We start from the raw sequence: 23251 nt of genomic DNA on the forward strand, positions 1-23251 counted from the left end.
CATAATGTAGTGTGCATTACAATATTTAAAGCAAAATGGTGCTTTTACTCTGCTAATTAAACCTGCACACTCTGCGCTTACTGGTGGAATGTGCAATCAATGAAGATTGGCCACTAGGCTGGTCAAATTTAGCCATGAAACCTGCAACACTAAATTTGTCAGTGTTTCAGTTTCATTGCCCAACACCTGTATATACAGTATACTGTATAAATGTTTGAAATTATAAAGCACTTCAAAAGTGTTTCTTGTCATTAAACATTTACAGATACCTGGATAAACATATTTATTTAGATTGATCTCTAATGAGCAAGGAAAAACTTCCCGAGACATCATGAAGGAGAAATACAGAAAGGAACCAGAGTGAAATGGAAGCACATCGGTGTCTGTGTGACACAGGGTGCTGTGATTGTCATGCATTACTGTTACTATTATATTTGATATTCTATCTTAGACTTGTGTGTAGTGTAGAGTGAGAATGTCCCTATCCTTTTTTGGAATCAATATTGTGCCATCATTCAGGTGTATATATGTTAGAGACCAAAATACATACACGAGGTGTTCAAGTCAAGCCATGACTTCTGTTACTGAATAACAGAACACAGTTTTGAGAATAAAAACTACCTTTATTTCTCTATATAATGCCCTGTTTAACTAATGCACTTATATGGACATGATTTACAGACATATGGAAATAAAACATTCACACGATTTAAATGCTATGTGTATCATCATCATAATGTACTTGAAGTCCCTTGTAGTCTTGAAATCATTTATCAAGATAATGTTGTATATTATCAGGTTTCATCTTATAGGTTTTTTAAAAACACTCATAGTTTTAGTGGTAACTTGTTTTACCTGCAGAGGCTGGATTTGCCACATATTTTTCTGCTTAGGTATAATTTATGGCTTCAACTTGGTTTGACATAATGTTAAAAGTACAACACTTGTTATCCTAACAAAAACACAGTTATACTGCCACCAGTGCCTGTATCAATCAATTATTTATTAATCAGCCAATCAATAATTTAATATGAAAATTAAGACTAAGTCTTGTCTTTGTCTCATAACTGTCCTGAATTATGATATGGTAGGGATACACCCATCAGCCATAACATTATGACCACCTGCCTAAAATTAAGTAGGTCCCCCTCCCAAACACATTTGAGCATGACATATGCACCATCAAAATATACTGACCTGGGATACCCCTGGGATACCTCAGCTCCAGTGAACATCTTTGGGATCAACTGTAATGGAGAGTACCTTAAGCTTCTTTGGGCTGAATGAACATAAATCAGCACAGTCACACCACAATCTAGTGCAAGGTCTTACCAGAAGATTAAAAGTGATTATAACAGCAACAAAACATTTAGGAGTTTGGGCCTCTTTAGTTATTGGGCCTCTTTAGTTTGTGGTGAGTAAAAGTGTGTATTGGTGTGTTCAATCACAGTGTGTTGGGGTCATTTTTACCTCCACCATTATGCACATTTTGTGTTTAGATCCTGAATAAATAAAAGTTTTGTGTATTTTATATTTTACAGTACACATGGCTTTATGTTGGACAGTGACAACAGTGACAACAGTTAGTAATTTACACTTATATAAAAAAAACTTATTTAAATGAATTTTACAAGTTAATGCTGGAGGCATAATCTCTGACAACATAATTTATAATATCAAAATACTCTGATGAGGTTACAATAATATAAAGTACTTATAAAGTAGACAAAAGAGCATAAAATTGCTGTATTGTATTAAGAAGAATTATAAATGCATGCGAACGTTGGACAGTTTTTGATTTTATAAATCATTTTCACTTGGACATTTTTATGATTTCATAAATGATATTCCCTTTGTTTTATGAAGCCACTACACCGGATCTCCAACTTTGCAGCCAAGGACTCGTTCCAATTCCAAAGTACCAGGGCAGTTATTCAAATATTAGAGTCATGATTTAAAAAGTATTGCTTATTTATTGAAGCCACGGGGTTAAATATAAATCTTTCACTAATATAACCAGTTGAAACGATCTATAAATTACTCCTTTTTGAGTTACTGAGTTATCATTCAGCAAACATGTAGGCCAAAGATAACACTGCAGTGGCAGGAGTTTAGTAGACTAAATGTGGCCATTGATTTAATTCCATAGAAGGAAAGTTTTGTGTGCTTTTGTGTACCCTCAATCACACAGATCAGACATAACATTAAAAACTATAATATTTTTAAAAACTCCCTAGGTTTGGCTTCCGCTTGTGCCACTGTGTTTGTCTGGGACATCCCATGGGTGCTTGATCGGATTAGAATCTGGGGAGTTTGGAGGCCAGGTCGGCCAGCTTGGGCTGTTTGCTTGCTGTCCCCATGTGTGCTGGGATGTAGTGCCCTGGGGTGTTTTGGTTCCTTTCTATCGCATCCAGTATTGACATTTTGATTCCTGCTGCATCTGTTGTTCTACGTGATTAGACGAGACGGCCTGGTCTTTCATCCCCATAGGTATTGGAGAGCCTTTGGTGCCCAAGATTCTGTCACCAGTTTACTGGTATATAGTTGGTGATCAATGTTGTTCTATTTAGTTTTGTTGATTTTATGGCTAATTGGTGTTTTTCATAGTAGCCATATCTAAAATCAACAAGATTACCTAAGAAAAGAACCAGTACAGTATATAATATTTACTTATAACAATATCTTTTCTTGAGAAGTAACATCCAGGCAAATTAGACTGACGTCATTTCCAATCTTAACATTTCCATATCTGCACTTTATTACTTTCAGCTCCTTAATTTCTCTTGAACGTTTGAGCTCACGTATATCTAATGACCTTCTAGTGATATTTTGTAGACGATAGTGATATGCAGTTAGGCATATGGTAGTGTGATGTCACATGATCCCAACCTGCTGATCTTGTTGCATAATATTGTCCATGTTATCAGGTGACCAGTGCATACAGAACATTCAGAACATTCAGCCCCCTGAGCTAACCTTGTACAACATCCGTCATTCCGAACACCAGGCTTTAGCACTGGGTTCATTAACAGACAAGGGTGTTTAAGGGTTTTATAGAAGTCTTGCAAAACTTTATCTCATTAATTATACAATGTAAAAATCTACTAATTCATCTATTTTTGGCAGGTTATGTCTGGTTAATTAGTTATGCAGTAGTATGCACATGACACTACCTTTTCTTTTTAGAATCTATACATAACCATTTACGTTTTTAACATATTTTATCCAAATGATCAAACATGCCATTGGTGCTTAAAAGTGTCTCACCTAGGTGAAAAAGTCAGTTTTCAGATAGGATCATATAACACCATTTTTTATGATACTTGATGCTTCTTATCTCCCAATCCATACTCTTTTTTTGTAAATATGAATACACCTTTATATTTTTATCAGATAAAATGAAACACATTTGCTAATTAACTTTTTTTATTCAGATTTTTCAATGATCTTAATTGTCATTCTGATGAAACTTGACAAGTTAAGATTTCAAATGAAAAGATATGAAAAAGTGTTTTATTCTAAAATGCAAATTTTTTAAGCTATTGCATCATGAATTTGACATGTTTATGGACACTACAGATTGCTTTTACCAAAAACTAATTTAAGCAACCATTTGTACAGGTCATATGCTTCTAGAAGCTTAGAGCAATTTTAACATCAATATTCACAAAGAAATATTAATTATTTGCATTTTTTAATTATTATTGTTTGTAGGAAGACAGTATAATGCTTTAAAAAAATGGCCATTATGGAAGCACGTACTGTATAAAGTCATTTCTTTAAAACAGCTGATGTTAGCAACTTTCACTTCCATGTTGCATAAATCTAAGAAGTAGCTTTGCCCAGACATTTTCTGTATTATATGTTTAACATAAAAAAATCTGAACTAATACTAATACTAACTAATACTAATACTGTAGCTTTAATCAACAACACAATAATAACTCTCTACTCCAGGGATTTATTAATTTATTTATTAATTTCCCAACCTTCCAGACAAAGAATCTAAATAGTTGAGCTATCTATTGAGGAGTTGTACAAATAATGTCATCACATTCAAAGAAAACATCAGACAAGCAGGTGATGTTTTTACAGGTTCCCTTTTTTTTACGCTCACTTCACTCCTCATCATGCTTGAAACCTGATTTGATGTGAAATCCGATCCAACTTGAAACCAGAACTATCACTCACAGAACTACTCTAACTGTTCATGCATACAGGTACCCATCAATCAGTCCGATATGAGTTAGAACATGATCAAGTCTGAACAGCAGCATGCAAAACAAGATAGAGGACAAGGAGGAGATTGCTCTTGTGAAATACTAACCACAACAACCACACCACCTAGTGGATGGACACTTTATGTTAATTTTAAACAAGCATCTTTGCATCTTTGCATTTGTCAGGGGTCTTGCAGGCAGGCTTCTGTAAGAAATATTTAAATTAGTATTTAGCATTTTGTTGAAGAAACAAGCCCATGGAGTTTCAAGGAAGCTTAGACAATTCAGCTGTACATTCAGATCATCATCCAAAATGATTGGTAGTTACGGTACATGTTATGTACAGGATGAAGAAATGTTTTAATTGGCTAATAGGTGTGTAAGAAATTTAGGCAACAAAAATATTAACCACCTATTAGTTCTCATTGATAAATCATCTATTCACTTTACTGATATCTAATTTCTGAAATAACTGCTGATTAATTAAAAAAATTGTTGCTTCAGCTCATGGGAGTATTGTGATGGCACTGGTGTGACCTTGCTGATGCCTTATTGCAAACTTATTCTGTGAATAATGTTGTTTTCACACAGTCCCTGAGGTGGGAATTAAGCCAGGACCCTGGAGGTGCAAGGCGACAGTGCTAACCACTACACCCCTGCACCATGTTAGTCTTGATTAAATTAAACTTAATATGTTTATTATATAAATATATACAAAACCAATGACATTAAGCACATTAATTATTGAATTACTGTTTAGGAATAGCATGTCCATCTGTGGGCTATAAATAAAAGCTGCTGTAAAATATGAAAAGGTTGATATAAAACTAAACATAGTTTCCTTGTCGTATTTACAATTTATATAATTTATTTATTAAATAGCAAACTTACTTAATAAATAGCAGCTGGTTTTGGTCCAAAATGTTATCTTTAAATCCAATATTCTCACATTTGCCTTTGGAACTTTTACTGTAAACAGATTTTAAAATGATAGAACATTGATTGTAATACATTCGAAGGAAAAACATGTTTCAGTTCCATTTTATTTTCAGAATTTCCTATAACAGATCTCAAAGCTTCACCATGTAAAGTTATTTTTTTCTCCAGACCGCCACATAAAGTATATAATATATACATAGTATAACCAACTGACAACACAGTAAAAAAAATTGGATCTCTATATTTACATGTAATTATAATATATTTTCGTTATTATGTACATACTTTAGTATTGTAGTAATTAAATGTTCAAGTCAAACCAGGACTTCTTATAATATCTCCCCTAAATGTAGGTGTAAAACTGACCGACTAGTATTGCGTATGGTCGGAACACTTGATCAGGTGCAAAAGTATTTGACTTTTTTTCTGTAGGTACTCTGACCATGAAGGTGGAAAAATAAAGAGTTTCTAGATAGAACATTTTGTATAATCAAAATCTTTTGTCATAAAAATCGATTAATTATAGTGGACATTTGGCCATAAAATAGATTTCCAAAGTCTTTTTGCTGTTGATGCCATGGGAAAATCCTTGCAACTTAGCCAATACAACTGTAACTCAGGTTTCTTCTTTAATTAAATTAAACAAATATAAAAATCATGGGACCACACAAACACTGCTTCATTCAGAAAGAATCAGAAATGAACAAATTTTGATGCTAAAGGTTCAATTAAACCCAAGACAACAACGAGGAACTGTTGAAAGAGATGGAGACATCAGATCCCAAATATGCACATTTATCTTTAAAAGAATCCTAAATTACCATGCCCTGAAGCAACATTATTTAAGGTAGAATCCCCTACTCTTAAGTGCTGTGGGGGTGTTTTACTGGAAAAACAACTAATATAGAACAATGATCCCAATTACTGTATACCCCTACCCCTAAGTTCTTACAAATTGCCTTAAACACAACAAAGTGAAAGTTTTGAAGTGGCTATCATAAAGTCCACCCTGAAGCCTTTAAGAAATTGTGAAATTAACAAAAAAAGCATGTCTGAGCAAGAAGGCTAACAAACTTGATTATGTTACACCAGTTCGGTCAGGGGTGGCACGGTGGCTTCACGATCACCTTGCACCTCCAGGATCTGGGTTTAATTCCCTCCTCAGGTCTGTGTACATGGAGGTTGCATGTTCTCCCCGTGCTTGGTGGGTTTCCTCCAGGTACTTCAGTTTCCTCCCACCATCTAAAGACATGCAGATTAGACTAACTGGAGTTGCCAAAGTGCCCCGTAGTGTTGTGAATGAGTGTCTGTGCTCTGCAATGAATTTGCACCATTGTCCAGGGTGTACCCATTGTACTCATGCCCTCCATCATCTCCTTGGCTAGTCTTCAGTCCCCCTGTTACCCTGTATATAAGCTAAAGCATTATAGATGATAAGTAAGTTATATTAGGATCAACAACCAAAAAGAAAATTCCTGCAAAGTATTATGAAAAACATGTGGATTCAATTTGCTCGATTCAAGTCCAAGCGCAGTTAAACATGCAGTTTTTATATCTACAAGCTTACAAGTATTTTTTTATACTTTTTAAATATTACTGCATGAACAAGCAAGTGTAAACATTGTCAGTACCCCCCTTAATAAATATGTATGTGATATTATAATATGCATCAGATCATTCATTCTTTGGAGGGGGGGTGGGTGTCAGGAATGTGGATACTTTTTCGCTCCTTATTATTTATTTATTATTAATAATGAATTATCATTATTAATAATATTATTATTTATTTGTAAATTAGATTAACTGTAATCCAGACTACTGTACTGCTATCATAAACGTACAACCTGTGGAATTGTGGGTTTGGTTACAATTCCTCGACCCTGCTGAGATTTAACTTTGAAATATTTGCAGTAGGCACACCCTGACATATGCTTTCATAATAAAGGAGATAACATTACAACCAGAGTAAAATGAGACAAAATTTGATATGAAATACTTACATGTATTGAACCTGGACCAAGTGTAACAATTGTCAGTTATTATTGGCTATTGATCAAAATGCTTTATCTAGCATGACTTACATAAGTGCTTTGAAATCTATCAATAACTACATCCTTTTACTGGTTCAGTAGGTTACTGACCATCAGGTTTTTTTTTGTTGTTGTTGATCCATTCACTTAAGGAAAAGGTAGGTCTTTAGATGTTGTTTGCAGATTGCCAGTGACTTAGCTGTTCTGACATCTAGAAGAAGTTTGTTCCACCAACTACGTGCCATAAGAGAGAAAGTTTTGATACATGTCTTCCTTTTACCCTGAGAGCTGGTGGGACCAGTCAAGCAGTGTTAGAGGATCTCAACTCAGAGGAAGAACTCACAGGGTGTGATAAGTGCTTTGAGGTAGTTGGGTGTTGGCCCGTTTTTTTTGGCTTTACAGACAAGCATTAGAGTTTTAAATCTGATAAGGGCAGTTACAGGAAGCCAGTGGAGGAAGTGAAGTAATAGAGTGGTGTGGGAGAATTTAGGAATATTGAAAGTCATGCCGCTCCATTCTGGACCAGTTGCAGAGGCTGCACAGAAAAAGACCTGCCAGAAATTAACAAATCCTTCTGATGTTGTTAAGGAGAAATTGATATATGCATGTCAGGTTGACAGTGCAAGCATAAAAAAAGGAGTTAATGTCCAAGAGTAGTCCAAGGTTGCATGCAGTAATATGGGATAAACAAAAGTTTAAGCTGATGAGCGCCCATCTAAGATGAGCTGTCTGCCTGACATACAGAGATCGGGGCAAAAACAGAAGCGTCTGAGGGAGGAAAATGGGAGGATGCGTTAAGTGTTATCCGCATAGCAATGATATGAAAAGCCATGTGAGTTAATGACTTCAATGAGAAATCGAAAGTAGAGAGATTAGAAACCAAATGGAAAGACCAAATACTGAGCCTTGTGAGACACCATTGGAAAGTCTGCATAGCATAAATGTGGATTCCCTCCATATCACCTCATATCTTTGTTCGTCCAAGTAGGAGGCAAACCATTGCCATGCTGTGCCACAGATTTCAATACTCATAAGGATGTACAAAAAAAGACTTGTGGTTTACTGTGTTTGAATGATAACGCTGTAAGGTTGAGGAGTATGAAAACAGATGAGCTTCTCAGCAACAGCCAGGAACAGTCTCTGAGGAATGTGTCACATTGAAACCAGACTGGTTAGAATCTTGGAGGTTGAGATGTGATAAAGCAACAGTTTGTAACAGATTATGTACAAAATATTTAAGGACTTTAGAAAGAAATGAAAGCAGTGAGACTGGTCAATAGTTGCTAATTTTGGATCCAGAGTAGGTTTCTTCATAGTAGTAGTACAATAGTGGTAAAAATGTGTCAGTGAAAAAAAAGGAAAATCCCGAGAATGTACTGTAAAGTTTGTAGTCTTGATTGTTCAGATTGTTCTAGTTTCCTCATTATAAAATGTGTCTTTAGCAGTCAGGGATTCATCATTTAAGTTTTAATGACTGTTCTAGCATTCTCTTCTATGCTTGAACTCTTTGCATTCTAGCAGTTCTCTGTCAGCAATTTTTAATACTTTTTTATAAAAATTATATATATATATATATATATATATATATATGAATACCACAACTAAAGGATGTCATAAGGCCTGCTCAGTCACGCACAGGCTTGCTGAATGTTAAAAATTGTTTTTATTGTCAGTCACATATTGTCCACAATAATAGGTTTATTCATTTGCGTATGTTTTTATTTTAAGTAACTTCTTATTGAGATTTAGAGACATTTGGCCAGTGGGTTTTTAAGGCAGCATGGTGGTGCAGTGGGTGGTGAAAAGATGTTTCAACTTTGGTTTCCCAGATTCAGGCCTGAGATTTCACATTTTCCTGTTTCAGTGTGGGTTATCTTGGGGTTCTCTGGTTTCCTGGGTAGAGTGTGTGAATCTGTGTTTGTGTGTGTGCACCATACCCTGCACTATGCACCATAGTTCCTTTTTGTGCACTGTGGTCTCCATCCTTACTCTGATCAAGAACAAGAAGTTAGTAAAAAGGGATGAATGAGTTGAGGATTAAATTCTATGTTCCAGTGCACTGCAGTGGTTCTTTTACAGTCTTAGGATTGTACTCTACTTTAAATCTTAGATTACTCAGAACCTTAAACTAAATCCCCAGTGGCTTGTAAATATCCAAGCTATTTAATTGATAGGTTTCTGACAACATTTATATTTAACACAATATTTGGCCAATTAAAAAAATGCTTTCACTATATGAAGACAATTTAAGAACGGGTGACTGTCTCAATAAAATGCCTTGATTGCTGTAATTTGATCCTGTATGTGCACATATTTGCTTAGAACCAGGAAGTAAAACTGGTGGCATAATGAAGTGTAATAGTTTTTACAATGTGCCACACCCCTGTGAATCTAAACATACTTACCTAAACAGAAATTAACATGTTCAGTGACAACCTGCTTTCAACTGTGAAGGTTTTCTGACTGGTGCATTCGCTAATTACTGATGTACTTTGACAAGAATGATATCACAGTGCAGGAGATCCTGTGTGTTTTTGAATAATGCTGTACATTTGAGCCAAGCTAGAGGGTCAATGCAGTGAGGCATCACACATAACAACGGCAGATGTAAAAAATGTAAACCTGTTTTAACAATTGTTATCTATACCCTTTATAACAACTGAATTGAATTTTGGCAGCAATGATTCGTATTATGTTTCCTGTGAAGATGTCAGTAGTAGCACCATTGTTGATGCTATCATGCAACCATCAGAAGAGAGGCATACATTTTTTGGACACCTCTGTATTAACACATTATATAGATGAATCTTGAGAATGAATAAGTAAAACTGATTGACATTTATAGACATCAATCACAGTACGGTGATGAGACTTTAGCAACAGTAAAACATTTAAACAGTGTAAAATTATTAAAGAAAGCCATACGTCTATGAATGACTATCCCGGGTGAGGTGGCTCAGAGTCCACTGCAGTCATTCCTGTGAACATTCAGCGAGTGAAACGTCTGTTTCTTGAAAATCGACATATACAGTAACTTGTCGCCAACTTGTGAAAGAGACACATCTCTTTTTCTTTCTTTTTTGTGCATAAAGTTCCCATCTGTCTGTGGGAACTGTATACACAATCATTTACAAACACCCCTTTACACATTACAGAAACTTTGTTTGGGGGTTATTGCTATATCCCCCTGTGCAGTCCTGACTTTGCTCGAAAGGCATTTCCATATGGCCACTATAGGAGTTCCCCCCGAAGCCAGCTTTTCAAACCTGAATCAGGCAGTCCTATCATGGCTTCTGCGTACTGAGAAAATGTTCTACCCTGATGGTATCCAAGCGCTACTAAAACGCTGGATAAGTGCATTAGTGTAGCAAGTTTTTACTCTTATATCAGGAGATCCCCGGTTCAAGCATCCTGACCCTGTAAGTAACTGCAACAAAAATGACTACAATGTCTCCTGATGTGCCGGATGGCATGTGGATGGATCCCTATCCCCATTCACTCTCATAACTGTGTTCTGTTATGCTGCACAAAAGTCCTGGTTTGACTTGAACGCTTGTTTGTTTGTTTGTTTGTTTTCAACGCATGCCAGCTAGGGTAATAACAATAGAGAATGAGCACCAAGAATATTAAAATGAGTTATTTTAATTTCAGGATGACTTCGGGGGCATAAAAATGAGTGAATGTGTTTTACCGTTTTATGGGGAAGTCAACACACACACCACAGCAGCAAGTCATTTATGATTGTGTGTTTTTGCACTCTGATGTAGCTGTGTGAGCTGGCAATAATCTTATTAATGCATTTTTAAAGTTATTAAGTTCTAGATGAACGGTTTTATCTCTGTGTAGTTTTCGCTCTCCCTCCCACTGGCTTTTCACCCCGTCAGCACTTTGCGCTGAGTGTGTTTCGCTCATTCAGACCTCAGTAAGGGCTCTTCAGTGTGGAAGTAGTGTGGAAGTGCACAACAGAAGTTGCCTAGGAAGAGGCTCATACTTTATTCAGCACAGTTGCGTTTTTATAGCAAAGCGACCTTTTTTTCTCCATAGTCGACCTTCACGCATGTCCTGAAGGAAAGTAATATCTTATATGAAAGTGCTTTTGAGATGTTTCGCATTAATGACTAATTAAACTAGGATTCTATTTTTTTTTTTTTTTTTTTGCTAGCTCGCTATCAGTGCTCTCTGTCTGGAATGCTAACAGCTAGCCTGCTAGCTAATCCAGGAGACTTAATATTGTTCGGGGGAAGTTAGCCTGCCTGGTATTGCTAATTTTACAGAGCTAGCTATTTATCAATTTAACGAGTCGGTAGTTTATTTTAACGTGTCTGACGGGATTAGTTTTTTTTTTTAAGTTAATATTCGCACTTGTTTCTTTTTTTGATAGCAAGGCCGCGAATTAGCCATCATCTCACCATTCAGTTAGCTTAGCCTGTTAGCTAGCTAGCTAGCTAGCTAGTCGGGAGGGAGAGTGTGAGGGAGAGAGAGAGAAAGCTAAAGTTCGGCGCTGTGTCTTGAGATGCCCGCGATGTTGGAAAAGGGTACGACGGAGATTTCGGGGAAGAGAAGAGGCAGAAACTCGGTGAGCAACCCGCCGAAAAGTTTCCCTTCGAACGGGAACAGTAATAATTCCTGGGAAGAAGGAAGTTCGCCTTCGTCTAGTGATGACGAGCACGGTAAGTCACGGGTGGTAGCCTCGAGCACTCAGCACAAGTTCTGACACTTTATCAGCCTGTTTCGTGTCTGATTCGTCGGCTTTTTTTTCTTCTCTGAAGGTGCGGGAGGGATGCGAGTCGGCCCACAGTTTCAGGCTGTAGTTCCGGACTACGACCCCGGTAACGTGTGCTGGAGTTTTCTGCGCTGTAGTGAGGGAGCAGGTTACAGCGCGGGCTAGCCTCGAACACAGCCCGTTGTTTCACTAGTGTCCAGTTGCATCAGATCTGCATCACACTGCACCATCATTACTCACTGTTTTAAATAAGATACCTGCATTTTTACCATGTCTCAAGAATATTTATTTCTCCCTACGAGAGACGGTGCAGTCTTTTGCTTAGTATTCATTATTCGAGTTACAGTATATTATGTGCATTATCATTGTGTGTCACCTTTAACACCAGAACAAAATGTCCCAAAGTGTCGACAGGGTCGATCATTACTCTCATGTTATGTGTCCCCCAAAAGTTGGAGGCACACAATTTACACTCACTGTCCACTTTATTAGGAACACCTGCACATTCTTGCATTTTTCTAATCGTGTAGCAGGAGCTCCAGTAAAAGGTCACATGAAAGAAAAGTGTGATCTCTCTGACTTCAGAGATGGCATCATTGAGGCAGGAAGTCAACATTAACTCACTCACCCACCCACAGTCCTGAAGAGTCACACTTCAGGAAAATAAATATATATTTTAATATAGTATTATATTTTAATATTATTGTATACATATTTTAATACAAGTGTATAAATATTTTAACAGCACATTTATTGCTTTACATTATATATTAATATATATGATAATATTGTCAATAAGGTGAATAATATAGATCATACTATTTTTCTTTTCCTAAATTGTGTATACTTTTTTGGCTGACTCTGTCTGTGTGTATATCAAAAAGTTTTAAGATTTGCACGACCCCTTGAACACATTAAAACCCAGCAGTCTAATTCGCTATTGACGGTCTGGGCCCTGGGAATTAATTCTCTATGCACAATGCCGTGAATGTCAAAAAAAGACAATGAGAATTCAGTTGGTCGAGCTCCAGACCTGCCTCGCCTTTTTTGGTCGTGGAGATGATGACCTCAGCTGTGAAGACCTTTGCTTTGTCTCAGGGTCATACCCAGACACCCAGAAGCCGTGTTCTTTTTGCTCTTGGGTCAGCAGCCTGTGGATGAACTTGGCCGCATGTTCAGGTCACACATGAGGATTGCCTGGACTGTGCCGTATGACACTGACAATAGCAGCAATTTTGTGTATTGTTCTTAGACGATCAACATGCACAAGTTGTCGAAGGGTTTCGACATTTCCCGAGGTTGAGCTTGTTGAAGGTCTTCCTTATAACTTCCAGTGATGATCCTTTTCTTTTGGTAATGATCTTCCGCTCTTGAAGCGCACAAGCCACTCAAAACACCTTAAACGACTCATTGCAACATCTTCGTAAACTTGCAGAATTGTGGCGAACGTTTCTGTGGCAGATTTGCCTTGTTTCATGCAGAATTTCATATTTGCTCTTCGTTCTAACTTGCTGTCTAATAAGAAATGGCAGACATTGTAGCACACTTGGTCAGAACAGCACCAGTTGTAAAAGACACAGGGAGATGTATTTTGGCACACTGACTTATGAAGATTGGTGCTCTCTGTGACTGTGTGTGTAGCCTGCTGCCATTTCTTGGCATGTTACAAAACTAGTCTTGAAAGTTTTTTGATGTTTATGTACACACATAGATAAAATGCAGTTAGATCTTAGCAGCTGCCAAACCATATGCTGATTCTAACTTAAAAAAAAAAAAAAAAAATGGATCCATGATGATACAGCATATAATGTGACATGTTCATCTGTGGCTGATATAGTGCCATTTTGACTTAAGGTCACATGGTGTCTGAAAAGATGCACTTACAAATTTCAGAATGTGACTATAACCACAGTAGTAGTTTAAAAACAACCAGGAAGATGACACAGAAGTTACTAAATGTAACTGTGCTTACGAACAGAAAAATTTTCATATTATTTTTATTTTTACTTTGAAAAGTATTTCTTTGTTGCAACTAATTTTCTTTCATCCTAAGAAGATCTTAATTATACATCGATTAGCCACAACATTAAAACCTACCTAAAAAAAACCATTAAGCTCAACATTGAGTAGGTCCCATTCTTCCACCAAAACAGCTCTGACTCCTCTAGGCATGACTCCACATGACCTCAGCAGCCGTCTGGCATGTTAGCAGCAGAAACTAGCAGATAAGTGCTGCAAGTTGTAAGGTGGGTCCTCCACAAATTAGACTGGTTTGTCCAGGATATCCCTCAATTGGATTGAGATTTGGAAAATTTGGAGGCCATTTAAAGAACCTTGAGCTGTTTAAGTTTATACACAGCAAGCTATGATGCATAGAGTGTTATATCTTTTTATCATATAAACCTTTTTTTTTTTTTTCTTTCAACTCTTCAGCAATTTGTGCTACATTAGATCGGACAGGCTAGTCTTTGCTCTCCCAAGCATAAATGACCCTCTGGTGCATGTGATAATGTCACTAATTTACTCGTACATCATTGATAATCAATGTTATGGGATGTTGATGAAAAGACTGATTCTTTTCTTATTATGTATTTATTTGTATTATATTTATATTATTATTAAGTGACACTTGTGATTTTTTTTTTTTTGTCTTGTTAGAAGTGGCCAAGGCGAGTCAGGAGAGGGAGAATCTGGGGATGTTGGTGTGGATTCCTAACCAGACTCTCTCTGAGACTAAATGTGAGTCTAATGTGTAGCAATAATCTCAAATTTTATAGAATTAACACATTACAGAGCAAAAGTGTGCAAATAACAAGTTCTACTTTTAAAGCATAAACATGACAGTTTTTTCGCCAGGGGTTTTTGAACAGTTAAAAGATAAATACAGAAAAGCGAGTTGAGTTAGTTTCTGCAGCAAATGAAACCAGGGGTAGCTCAGTGGTTAAGGCATTGGACTACGGTTCGGAAGATCCCAGGTTCAAACCCCACAACCACCAAGTTGCCACTGTTGGGCTCTTGAGCAAGGCCCTTAACCCTCAACTGCTCAGATGTGTAATGAGATAAAAATGTAAGTCGCACTGGATAAGAGCATCTGCCAAATGACTAAATGTAAATGTTTAATACAATTTGTTTCTGATGTTTTTGTTTAATAAATCTAATCAAGAGGATAAACAACAGAGTATTTATAAAATCTCACAAACAACATAATAAATTTCCATGAAATAATTTGTAAGTTAATATGGGGGTAAACTCACATTTACAGAAGGTTCTATGAGGAACTCACCATACAGTTCTGAGACAGCTTCTTTTTTTTTTCTTTTTTCTTTGCAATGGGTTGATTTTTAGTCTAACATGCTTCAGACAGTTTGTTTATTTATGAACACCATGTCATACATTTTAGTTGTTTATTGATGGATTTATTATTATTAAATCTCATTAAACTTGAAAAAAGAAAATTGTTAAAAACATTTAGTTTCTCTGTACATCGTGACTGTGACATTTGTTCATGTCTAGGCGCCTTCTACAAATGTACGAAAAAGTCTGCGTACGAAAAAGTCTGCTAACATCACCAAATGAACAATTATTTTACTTAGTTAAGCAACACATTTTACATTTACATTTATTACAAGCCTTAGGTAATGTTTATAGGGTATGTACAGGAACAGTAACATTTATGTTAGTGTAATAATAAAATGATGAACTTCTGACCAAGTAGATTCAAGAATCCCAATGTGCTGTAGTCTAATCTTTACTGAACTTTATGCACATCTGGGTGTGCCTTTACTTATGGGGTATACATTCCAGATTCATCAGAAAATGTCCTTAATGAAAAACAATCTCCGTAATCTGTGTTATGACTATGCTTTCCACTTTTTTTAACACAGTGGATGAATATATTGCAATAGCCAAAGAGAAACATGGGTACAACATGGAGCAGGTAAAACTCTCTTCTTCTTTTTTTTTTTTTTTTTTTTACAGTTGATATGTCAGTGTATTAAAGATTTATGTGTTTCTCAATCTTATTTAGAATAATATTCTCTATGTACAAGACTTGTATCAAATAATATGATCATTAGTTAATGAGAATTTTATATTTAATATTTATTTATATATTATGATGGTTTTCTTTCTGACAGGCATTGGGAATGCTTTTCTGGCACAAACACAACATTGAGAAGTCTTTAGCGGACCTGCCCAACTTCACCCCTTTCCCTGACGAATGGACTGTTGAGGACAAAGTGTTGTTTGAACAGGGTTTCAGCTTTCACGGCAAGACTTTCCATCGCATTCAGCAAATGGTGAGCCACCACAAGCAATTAACACTGCAATTAACTATTAATCTAGTGGATTAATGGTGATATGATGTACTTTGATTTGGTGTTATTCAGTTTAATGAATGTAACACTATGAACCATGATTCAATACTTTTTTTAATTTCGGATGTACATCTTTTTCTTTCTTCTTTTTTTGCACAGCTTCCAGACAAATCTATTGCAAGCCTTGTGCGATTCTATTATTCCTGGAAGAAAACACGCAGCAAAACCAGTGTCATGGACCGCCATGCACGCAAACAGAAGAGAGATCGGGAGGATAGGTCAGCCGTACTTATCCATAAAGTCATATATATTTGAACACACACACACATGTATATATAAATGTTTAAATGTAATTTCAGTGCAGACTTTTTTATTTAAAATAGATTTACATTCAAATTGAATAAAAAATAATGAAGTAATTGGGCAAAAATTTCTAGCATTAATATTTACTGCAAATCCTATGGATTCAATAGGTGCGTTTAAATGCATGCTTATATTTCACTAATAACTGGAGTAAAAGTCCAATCAAAATAAAAATGCATCATGTAGCCATCTCGAATGGAACAGTCTCACCTGATCTGTCCTGATCGGAATAAAAGGGCGGTGTCGACCTTTGATAATTGGTTTAATAAGAGATCACTTAATTTGAATTTTACTTTTGTGCATGATTGCCCCATGTGAGCGGTAAGATGAACTGATGTCACAAGCTTCCTGGGAATCAAAGTTTTCCTTCATTCCTGGTCATTAACTAACTAGTCTTTACATTAGACTGTCATCCTCTGGCTCTCGGTCTTCGGTGGAAGCAACGGGCACTGATTGGCTTAAAAATAAATGGTCTAACCATTCTAATCATAATAAAGAATGAATTGTTATAGGCAATCAAAAGGCAGGAAACAAAATTTGACGAAACTTAAATTAAAGTTGAAAAAAAAATACTTCTTTACACATTTATAAATATTATTTCAGATTCCTGGCAGATTAAACGCATCACATTTCGTGAAACCCGCTTTTCGCACCTCTAAAGAGATATATTCTTAAGATTAAGAGCTTCACATTATTATCTTTCAAGCATGTAAAATAGGAATTTTATTAAAGCGGTGTAGGTGTATACAGTTATGTTGGAATTTCTACTCTGAATGCTTTAAATTGGGTTAAAAAAAAACATTGTCCATGGAAACACTAAGCTAATAACTGCCTGAAACCTGAAACCCACACACATCACCAGACACTGTGTTTCTACCCTGGGGTGATGTGCCGGGCGTTACTGCACCTGTCTTCAGTTCCTGCTTGTTTTTGGGATGTTTTGCCTTTAGCAAGTGCAGTACATACTCTGTCAGGTGATTGACGTGGCCTGTGTGGAACATCTCATTTGTTTTGCCTTCTCATTTCTGGCTCTTTTTGACTGAATCTAATCCAACCTTGTTGTTTTGGAGGCTTATAGCAGTTTACAGTATGTGACTTTTAGCAGTTACAGTTTGTTTATTTTGGTGAATACTTCTCTTGATTGTTGACTTTTACCATTTTAGCATTTTGTCTACACTGGTGAGGCAAATTTGTTGCTCACATTAAACATTAGAATTGTGTAATAAATGTGAGCTCAGTGACTCTAATCGTGGCATGTTTTTTTCTGCCATGAGGCTGCTATGAGGGTATCACAGACTGAATTCTTTTTAAAATCCACAATAATGACGGTAGGTTCGCGCTAATATATGACTGACAGAGTCCCCTGATTTAGGCTCAAGGCTTCCTGCGACCCTATACAGTAAAATTGGTATAAAGAATAAGTGGTATTGAGTGAAAATACAATGCGTAAAGCCAGAGTCTCATCTTTTCCAAATTTTACTTTTATATCATCAAGATTCAGGACATCAGTGCATCATTAAATAACATGGTCAGTTTCAGCGTTCCCTTCTGTTGGTATTAATTAATAAGCAAGTAGATTTTAAAATCTGTTGTTTTGTTGTATTGTTTTAATGACTTGTTGAAATATTTTGTTTCTAAGTGATGATGAGGCTGAGGAGACAGGCTGTACCTCTCCAGGCAACACAGAACTTGATGCAAACAAGGAGGAAAAAAAAGAGGTGGAGACTATTTTTCCCCTGTAACTGTAAAAAGTTATCTGTGTATAAAATAATGTGTTTTTCTCCGTTTTTTTTTTTCCTTCTGGGACGTGAATTCACATTCCTGCACACCCTTGTTTAAATCCTTTACCTTTGATCTGGTTTGATGTTTTTACCCTTATAAAGAGTATTCCTACAGTATTTCTAACCCCTTTTTTTTTTTTCTTTTTTCTTTTGCTTCAGGGTTCATCTGGACTTGAAAAACAGGATATAAAACCTGCGGTTGTCCAGAAGGTAACAGCACATGTATATATATATATTATATTATATGTTAGGCTTTTACATTTGCCTAAGTAGCAGTTCATTTTTATCCTGCTGATTTATTTACTTTTATATTAAATCAAGACTAAAGTGGGTGTATATTGCCTAAAAGCAAATGCATATGATAGTGCTGGTATTAAGGAGTGGTTTTGCCTTCTTTTATCTTTTTTTATATAATTATAAACCACAGTTGCCCCATAAGTCCCATATTTTGAACCCATTTTTAGCCAGCACCTTTGGCAGAAAAACCAGCTCATGTTAAAAAGGAAGCTCAAGGTCCAAGGAACCATCACCGGGCCAAAAGAAAGCCTCCCAAAGGCATGCACCTGAACCAGAGCGATGTGACCGCCATGTCGAGCAGCGGCCCAGCCGCAGCCAGCGTTCTCAGGCAGCTGGACATGGAGCTCATCGCCATTAAACGACAGGTTTGTTTTATTCAGACTTAGAATAAAGAAGGCAGATAGAATATCATGGTGCACATTTAAACATTAGACTGTTGAACCTTTGTACAGATCCAAAGCATCAAACAGAACAACAGCGCCCTAAGAGAAGCACTCGATACAGGGGTAGAGGAATTTCGGCCTTCTGAGGTAATCGTAGTACTATACTACAAGTTTTTTTTTATTATATTTTTTTTAAAACACTTAAGAATTTAAAATGTAAATGTATTAATGTTTTAAACATATAAAGTGAGAGACTGCTGGGGCAGTGTTACATTATTTCTGTGTTTTTTTTTAATCTAATTTAAGTATACTGTTTTTAAAGGTAAATCAGAAATTCAACGCACGCTGGACTACAGAAGAGCAGCTTCTTGCAGTACAAGGTAGGTTTGCAGGGTATTACTCACTCATGCACGTATTTAAGTACATCACATATTTTGAGTGGTTGTAGGCGTGAGGGTGTCTTGCTTAAGGGCTCAACAATGGCAACTTGGTGGTGCTGGTATAAATATAGTTTTTGAATGTCTGAAAAAAAATAGTAAAAATTATTTTATTGTGTTAGAAAGATACTTAGATTGTGAGCATGTACCCTGTCTAGGACGAAAAAGTTTGTTTCAGAAGGGTCAAATTATTGGCCTGAATCAGGCCAAAACAACTAAGGAGATTTTAAGTTGCGTAATTGGGTTAAGAACTGTCCAACACATTATTACAATCTGGAGGGATAGACATGAACTGTCAGCTTTGTCTAATAAATGGATGAATGGAAAAAGCATTGTAAAAAAATCAGATCTACTTTGTCATAGTAAGAGCGTTTCTACACATAATATGATAAGAACTTGCTGGATTGAGACTAAACTGCTGTGTGGCCATAAGAAAGCCACTTATTAAGTCTTTGGCTACAGCACATAAAAACTCCAGACTGGCCCAATTCCAGAGCAATGAGCGTATCAGGGTAAGAAGGAAAGCACGTGAAGCAGTGCGCACCTATCATGCGTAGTGCCTATTGTACAAGCCTCTGGACGCAGTATGATGCTTCTGTCAGTCAGGTCTAAGCGGGTGATTGTCTCACAATCTTGGTTTTAAAAATTTTAACTGGTAAATTTAATTTAATGCTTTTTTTAGGCGGGAGCAACAAAGTTTGAAGTATTTGTGAATGGTATTTTACTTATCGTTTAACACTTTTTTTAACATAATTTTCAAAAAAAAAGTCTTACAAAATCTCATTACCGCAGCAGTCTAAAAACACCAACACTGTTAGAAAAGGAAATATATTTTCACATTTTTAAAAATGGGTTATTGATAGTCATGCACAGTTACTTGTTACTTGTGAAGTTCTAAAATATTTATTACTGCATTACCACAATACCTTTCACAATTTACAACCATTTTATTTAATTTTTTATTTCGATGAAGCCAGACACTTTTCCAAAAAATGTTCAAACCTGAAAGAACATTATTTGTAGATTCTGCGCATGGATTAAAATCAAAGTATTCATTTTTCTTTTTATGTGTAGGTTTAGGAAATGAGGTTAATTATGTGAGTAATAAGTATACTAATCTGAGATTTATACTGAGAGACATATACTAATTTGAGATAATGCAGTTTAAAACACTTTTATTGTGGCGTTTTTCAAAAATACAAAAGCCAAAAAAAAAAAACATCATTAAAACAGGAATAAACAGGTCAAAATTTCAACGTGTACCTAAAAAACATGAACTATCTTACCATGGCATTAAAAAAAAAAAACATGAAGATGTTCTCTTTAAAAGTTACACGGTTGGACAGGATTAGGAACGATCTGGAAAGTTTGGGGGACAAAAGTAGGGAGGCCAGATTAAGATGGTTTGGACATGTTCAGAGGAGGGAGAGGGAGTATATTGGTAGGAGGATGTTGGACATGGAGCTGGCAGGCAGGAGGCAAAGAGGAAGGCCAAAAAGATGGTATATGGATGTAATAAATGAGGATATAAAGCTCTTGGGTGCAGAAGATGGGGATAGATAGATTGTTGACTGTCTACAATAAAACAAATCATAAAGCAAGTTTACATTTAGTCAATTCTAAATCTATTTACATTCATAAGAGATATTTTAAAAGTCATACACAATATGATTCCTGAAACATAAGTTTTGTTTACCTCAACTGGCCTTAATGTTGCGGTATATGAGAGTGGTGTTGCGGAGGATAAGGTTCTTCAGTATGTTTTGCTAACAATAGAGAAGCTATGACGGCTTTGCCAATTTATTTTTCAGTGCATGTTATTAGACCCTAATAAAGTACTTTTACATAAATTGTAAATCTTACCAAAACTTCCTGATGATCTTATCTGGTATGCACCTTGGAGTAACTGTCCTATGTGCTCAATCAGTATTTTATTTTTTTTCTGTTATCCAAAGTAATCTAGTAGATCATCCTTTTTTCACCCTAGATTTTTTTTTGTTTATTTGTTTAAATTACAACATAAAAACACCAGCCAGTGAGATTGCGGTAAATGAGAATTTCAGAGCAGAAAATGCAGTAAAATAGAAAAATTATTAATTCTCATATTAAAATTACATATTGTGCAAAGTAGAAAACAGTATTGTCTTTCTTCTTATGCTTTTTTATATTACTAAATTGCACATTTTATACTTAAAATCATTAGTGTGGTAATAATGGTTTTGTGAGAATCACCGAAGCAATAAAAATTAAGTTACCTGATTGCACTGAATAACCTCCAGGTTGTTCCTCCAGGTTAGACTTTTCTTCCCTGATGGCATGAGCATGTTCCAGGACTCAAATTATAAGAGTGGTTGTTAAAGATAAAGGTGATTGAATGAAAACTTTACTGTGTGCACATATTAAAAAAAAAATAATTTTCTCCCATGTCTTTTAGCTATTAGAAAATATGGAAGGGATTACCAGGCCATTTCTGATGTAATTGGCAACAAGTCTGTGGGGCACGTGAGGAACTTCTTTGTAAACTACCGTCGACGTTTCAATTTGGATGAGGTGCTGCAGGAGTGGGAGGCCGAGCACGGTGTCGAAGCCTCCAAGAGCTCAGAGGAAGAGAAAATGGAGGTGTCGTCTGAGGAAGGAACCGCCACCCCCGTACCCACAGAGGACCAGAAGGAGGTCTGAAGGTCTTGAATCAAGACAACACATTCCATTTCATGTCCTTAGTAATGTTTAAAAATACTCCAGCTTTAAAAGAAAAAAGAAAAAAACCAATCGAAACATTTTTGTCAATTGCCTCAGATTATAATCTTAGATGTGCAGGCGAGAAGGAGGAAAGGAGCAGTGCTGTATGTAATAAAAATAAAAAACATAAAATACAAACTGAAATACTCATTTATTGCATATGTATTAAAACATTTTGAAAAGCTGGTGTCTGTAGATTTTTACAAAGAGATGCACCAAAGTTTAGGTCTCTTACACGTGCACAGTAAAATATATGCATAGAATAAAATAGATAATCACTTAGGAACACTCTTTAAATAACAGCTTGTTTTTTGTCCAGGAGGCTCTGCCTACAGAAGCACAGACCCCCTCTGCCTCTTGAGTGGCCACATCTGAGAGATCTTTTGCTTCTGATCCAAATGCAATCTGCAGTCCTGTTAAAGGCATGATGTGCTATAGAGGCACTGACAAGTACCCACCATTCCCACCAGTCTCCTTGCTGCTGCTGCTGCTCCTTTGACTCAGCTGAAATCAATGATTCTTACATCTCCTGCAAAGTGGAATCTCAACTGGCCCAACCCAGGAATAAAGATAGTATTTACTTTTGTAGTGTCACTGCCAGCAGGAAATAGTTTCTCTGTCAGGTCAATGTTGTGCCTGGTGCTTCAAGCGCTGTATTCAGTGAACCTTCAGAAACACCGAGAAGTGACGCTGGCTGGATTTTGTGATCAGCGTCAGAGGAAGACTTGACTTCTGTTAAAGTTTTAATAAACATTGTTTCCGTCATCCCTCATAACTTGCTAGTTTACTTTAGTGTAGCATCCAGTTCTTGCATACGTTTTGTTCCTTATCAGTTTGTACAGTGATCACGTTAAGTTTTTTTATTTTAGGAGATTTGTCATTATTACCATCACGACTTAAGCTGTTCATCTATTTATTTGCTTAATAAGGTGTTTCAGAGGAATAGTAGTTTTTAGAAATTATGAAATAACCTGTATTGAGGCATTCTGGAAGTGAATTATATGAACAGCCTGAAAATTCATC

General features: G+C 36.2%; 1 protein-coding gene across 2 annotated transcripts; it reads left to right on the forward strand.

The window, feature by feature from the left end:
- The first annotated feature begins 11101 nt into the window (after positions 1-11101).
- Positions 11102-22993, forward strand: rcor1 (REST corepressor 1). 2 transcript variants are annotated; one of them, XM_053510030.1, is made up of 13 exons: positions 11102-11859; positions 11959-12018; positions 14571-14651; positions 15797-15849; positions 16049-16210; positions 16388-16506; positions 18231-18309; positions 18532-18582; positions 18837-19034; positions 19122-19199; positions 19375-19432; positions 21924-22170; positions 22548-22993. In XM_053510030.1, exons 1-12 carry the CDS (start codon positions 11703-11705, stop codon positions 22166-22168), a joined length of 1341 nt encoding a protein of 446 aa, XP_053366005.1. In that variant the 5' UTR covers positions 11102-11702; the 3' UTR covers positions 22169-22170; positions 22548-22993. The 2 variants fall into 2 exon arrangements, with proteins under 2 accessions (XP_053366005.1, XP_053366004.1); XM_053510029.1 differs by having other exon boundaries at positions 11103-11859; positions 21924-22162.
- Positions 22994-23251: the final 258 nt, after the last annotated feature.

The sequence above is a fragment of the Clarias gariepinus genome, chromosome 13 (genome assembly GCF_024256425.1).
Source record: "Clarias gariepinus isolate MV-2021 ecotype Netherlands chromosome 13, CGAR_prim_01v2, whole genome shotgun sequence".
Classification (NCBI taxonomy): Eukaryota; Metazoa; Chordata; class Actinopteri; order Siluriformes; family Clariidae; genus Clarias; species Clarias gariepinus.

Coding starts and splice junctions, on each gene's coding strand:
- rcor1 (XM_053510029.1), top strand. CDS start 11,703: ATGCCCGCGATGTTGGAAAAGGGTACGACGGAGATTTCGGGGAAGAGA. Junction 18,310..18,531: donor ACAAGGAGGAAAAAAAAGAG/GTGGAGACTATT, acceptor CTTTTGCTTCAG/GGTTCATCTGGACTTGAAAA. Junction 19,200..19,374: donor AGGAATTTCGGCCTTCTGAG/GTAATCGTAGTA, acceptor CTGTTTTTAAAG/GTAAATCAGAAATTCAACGC.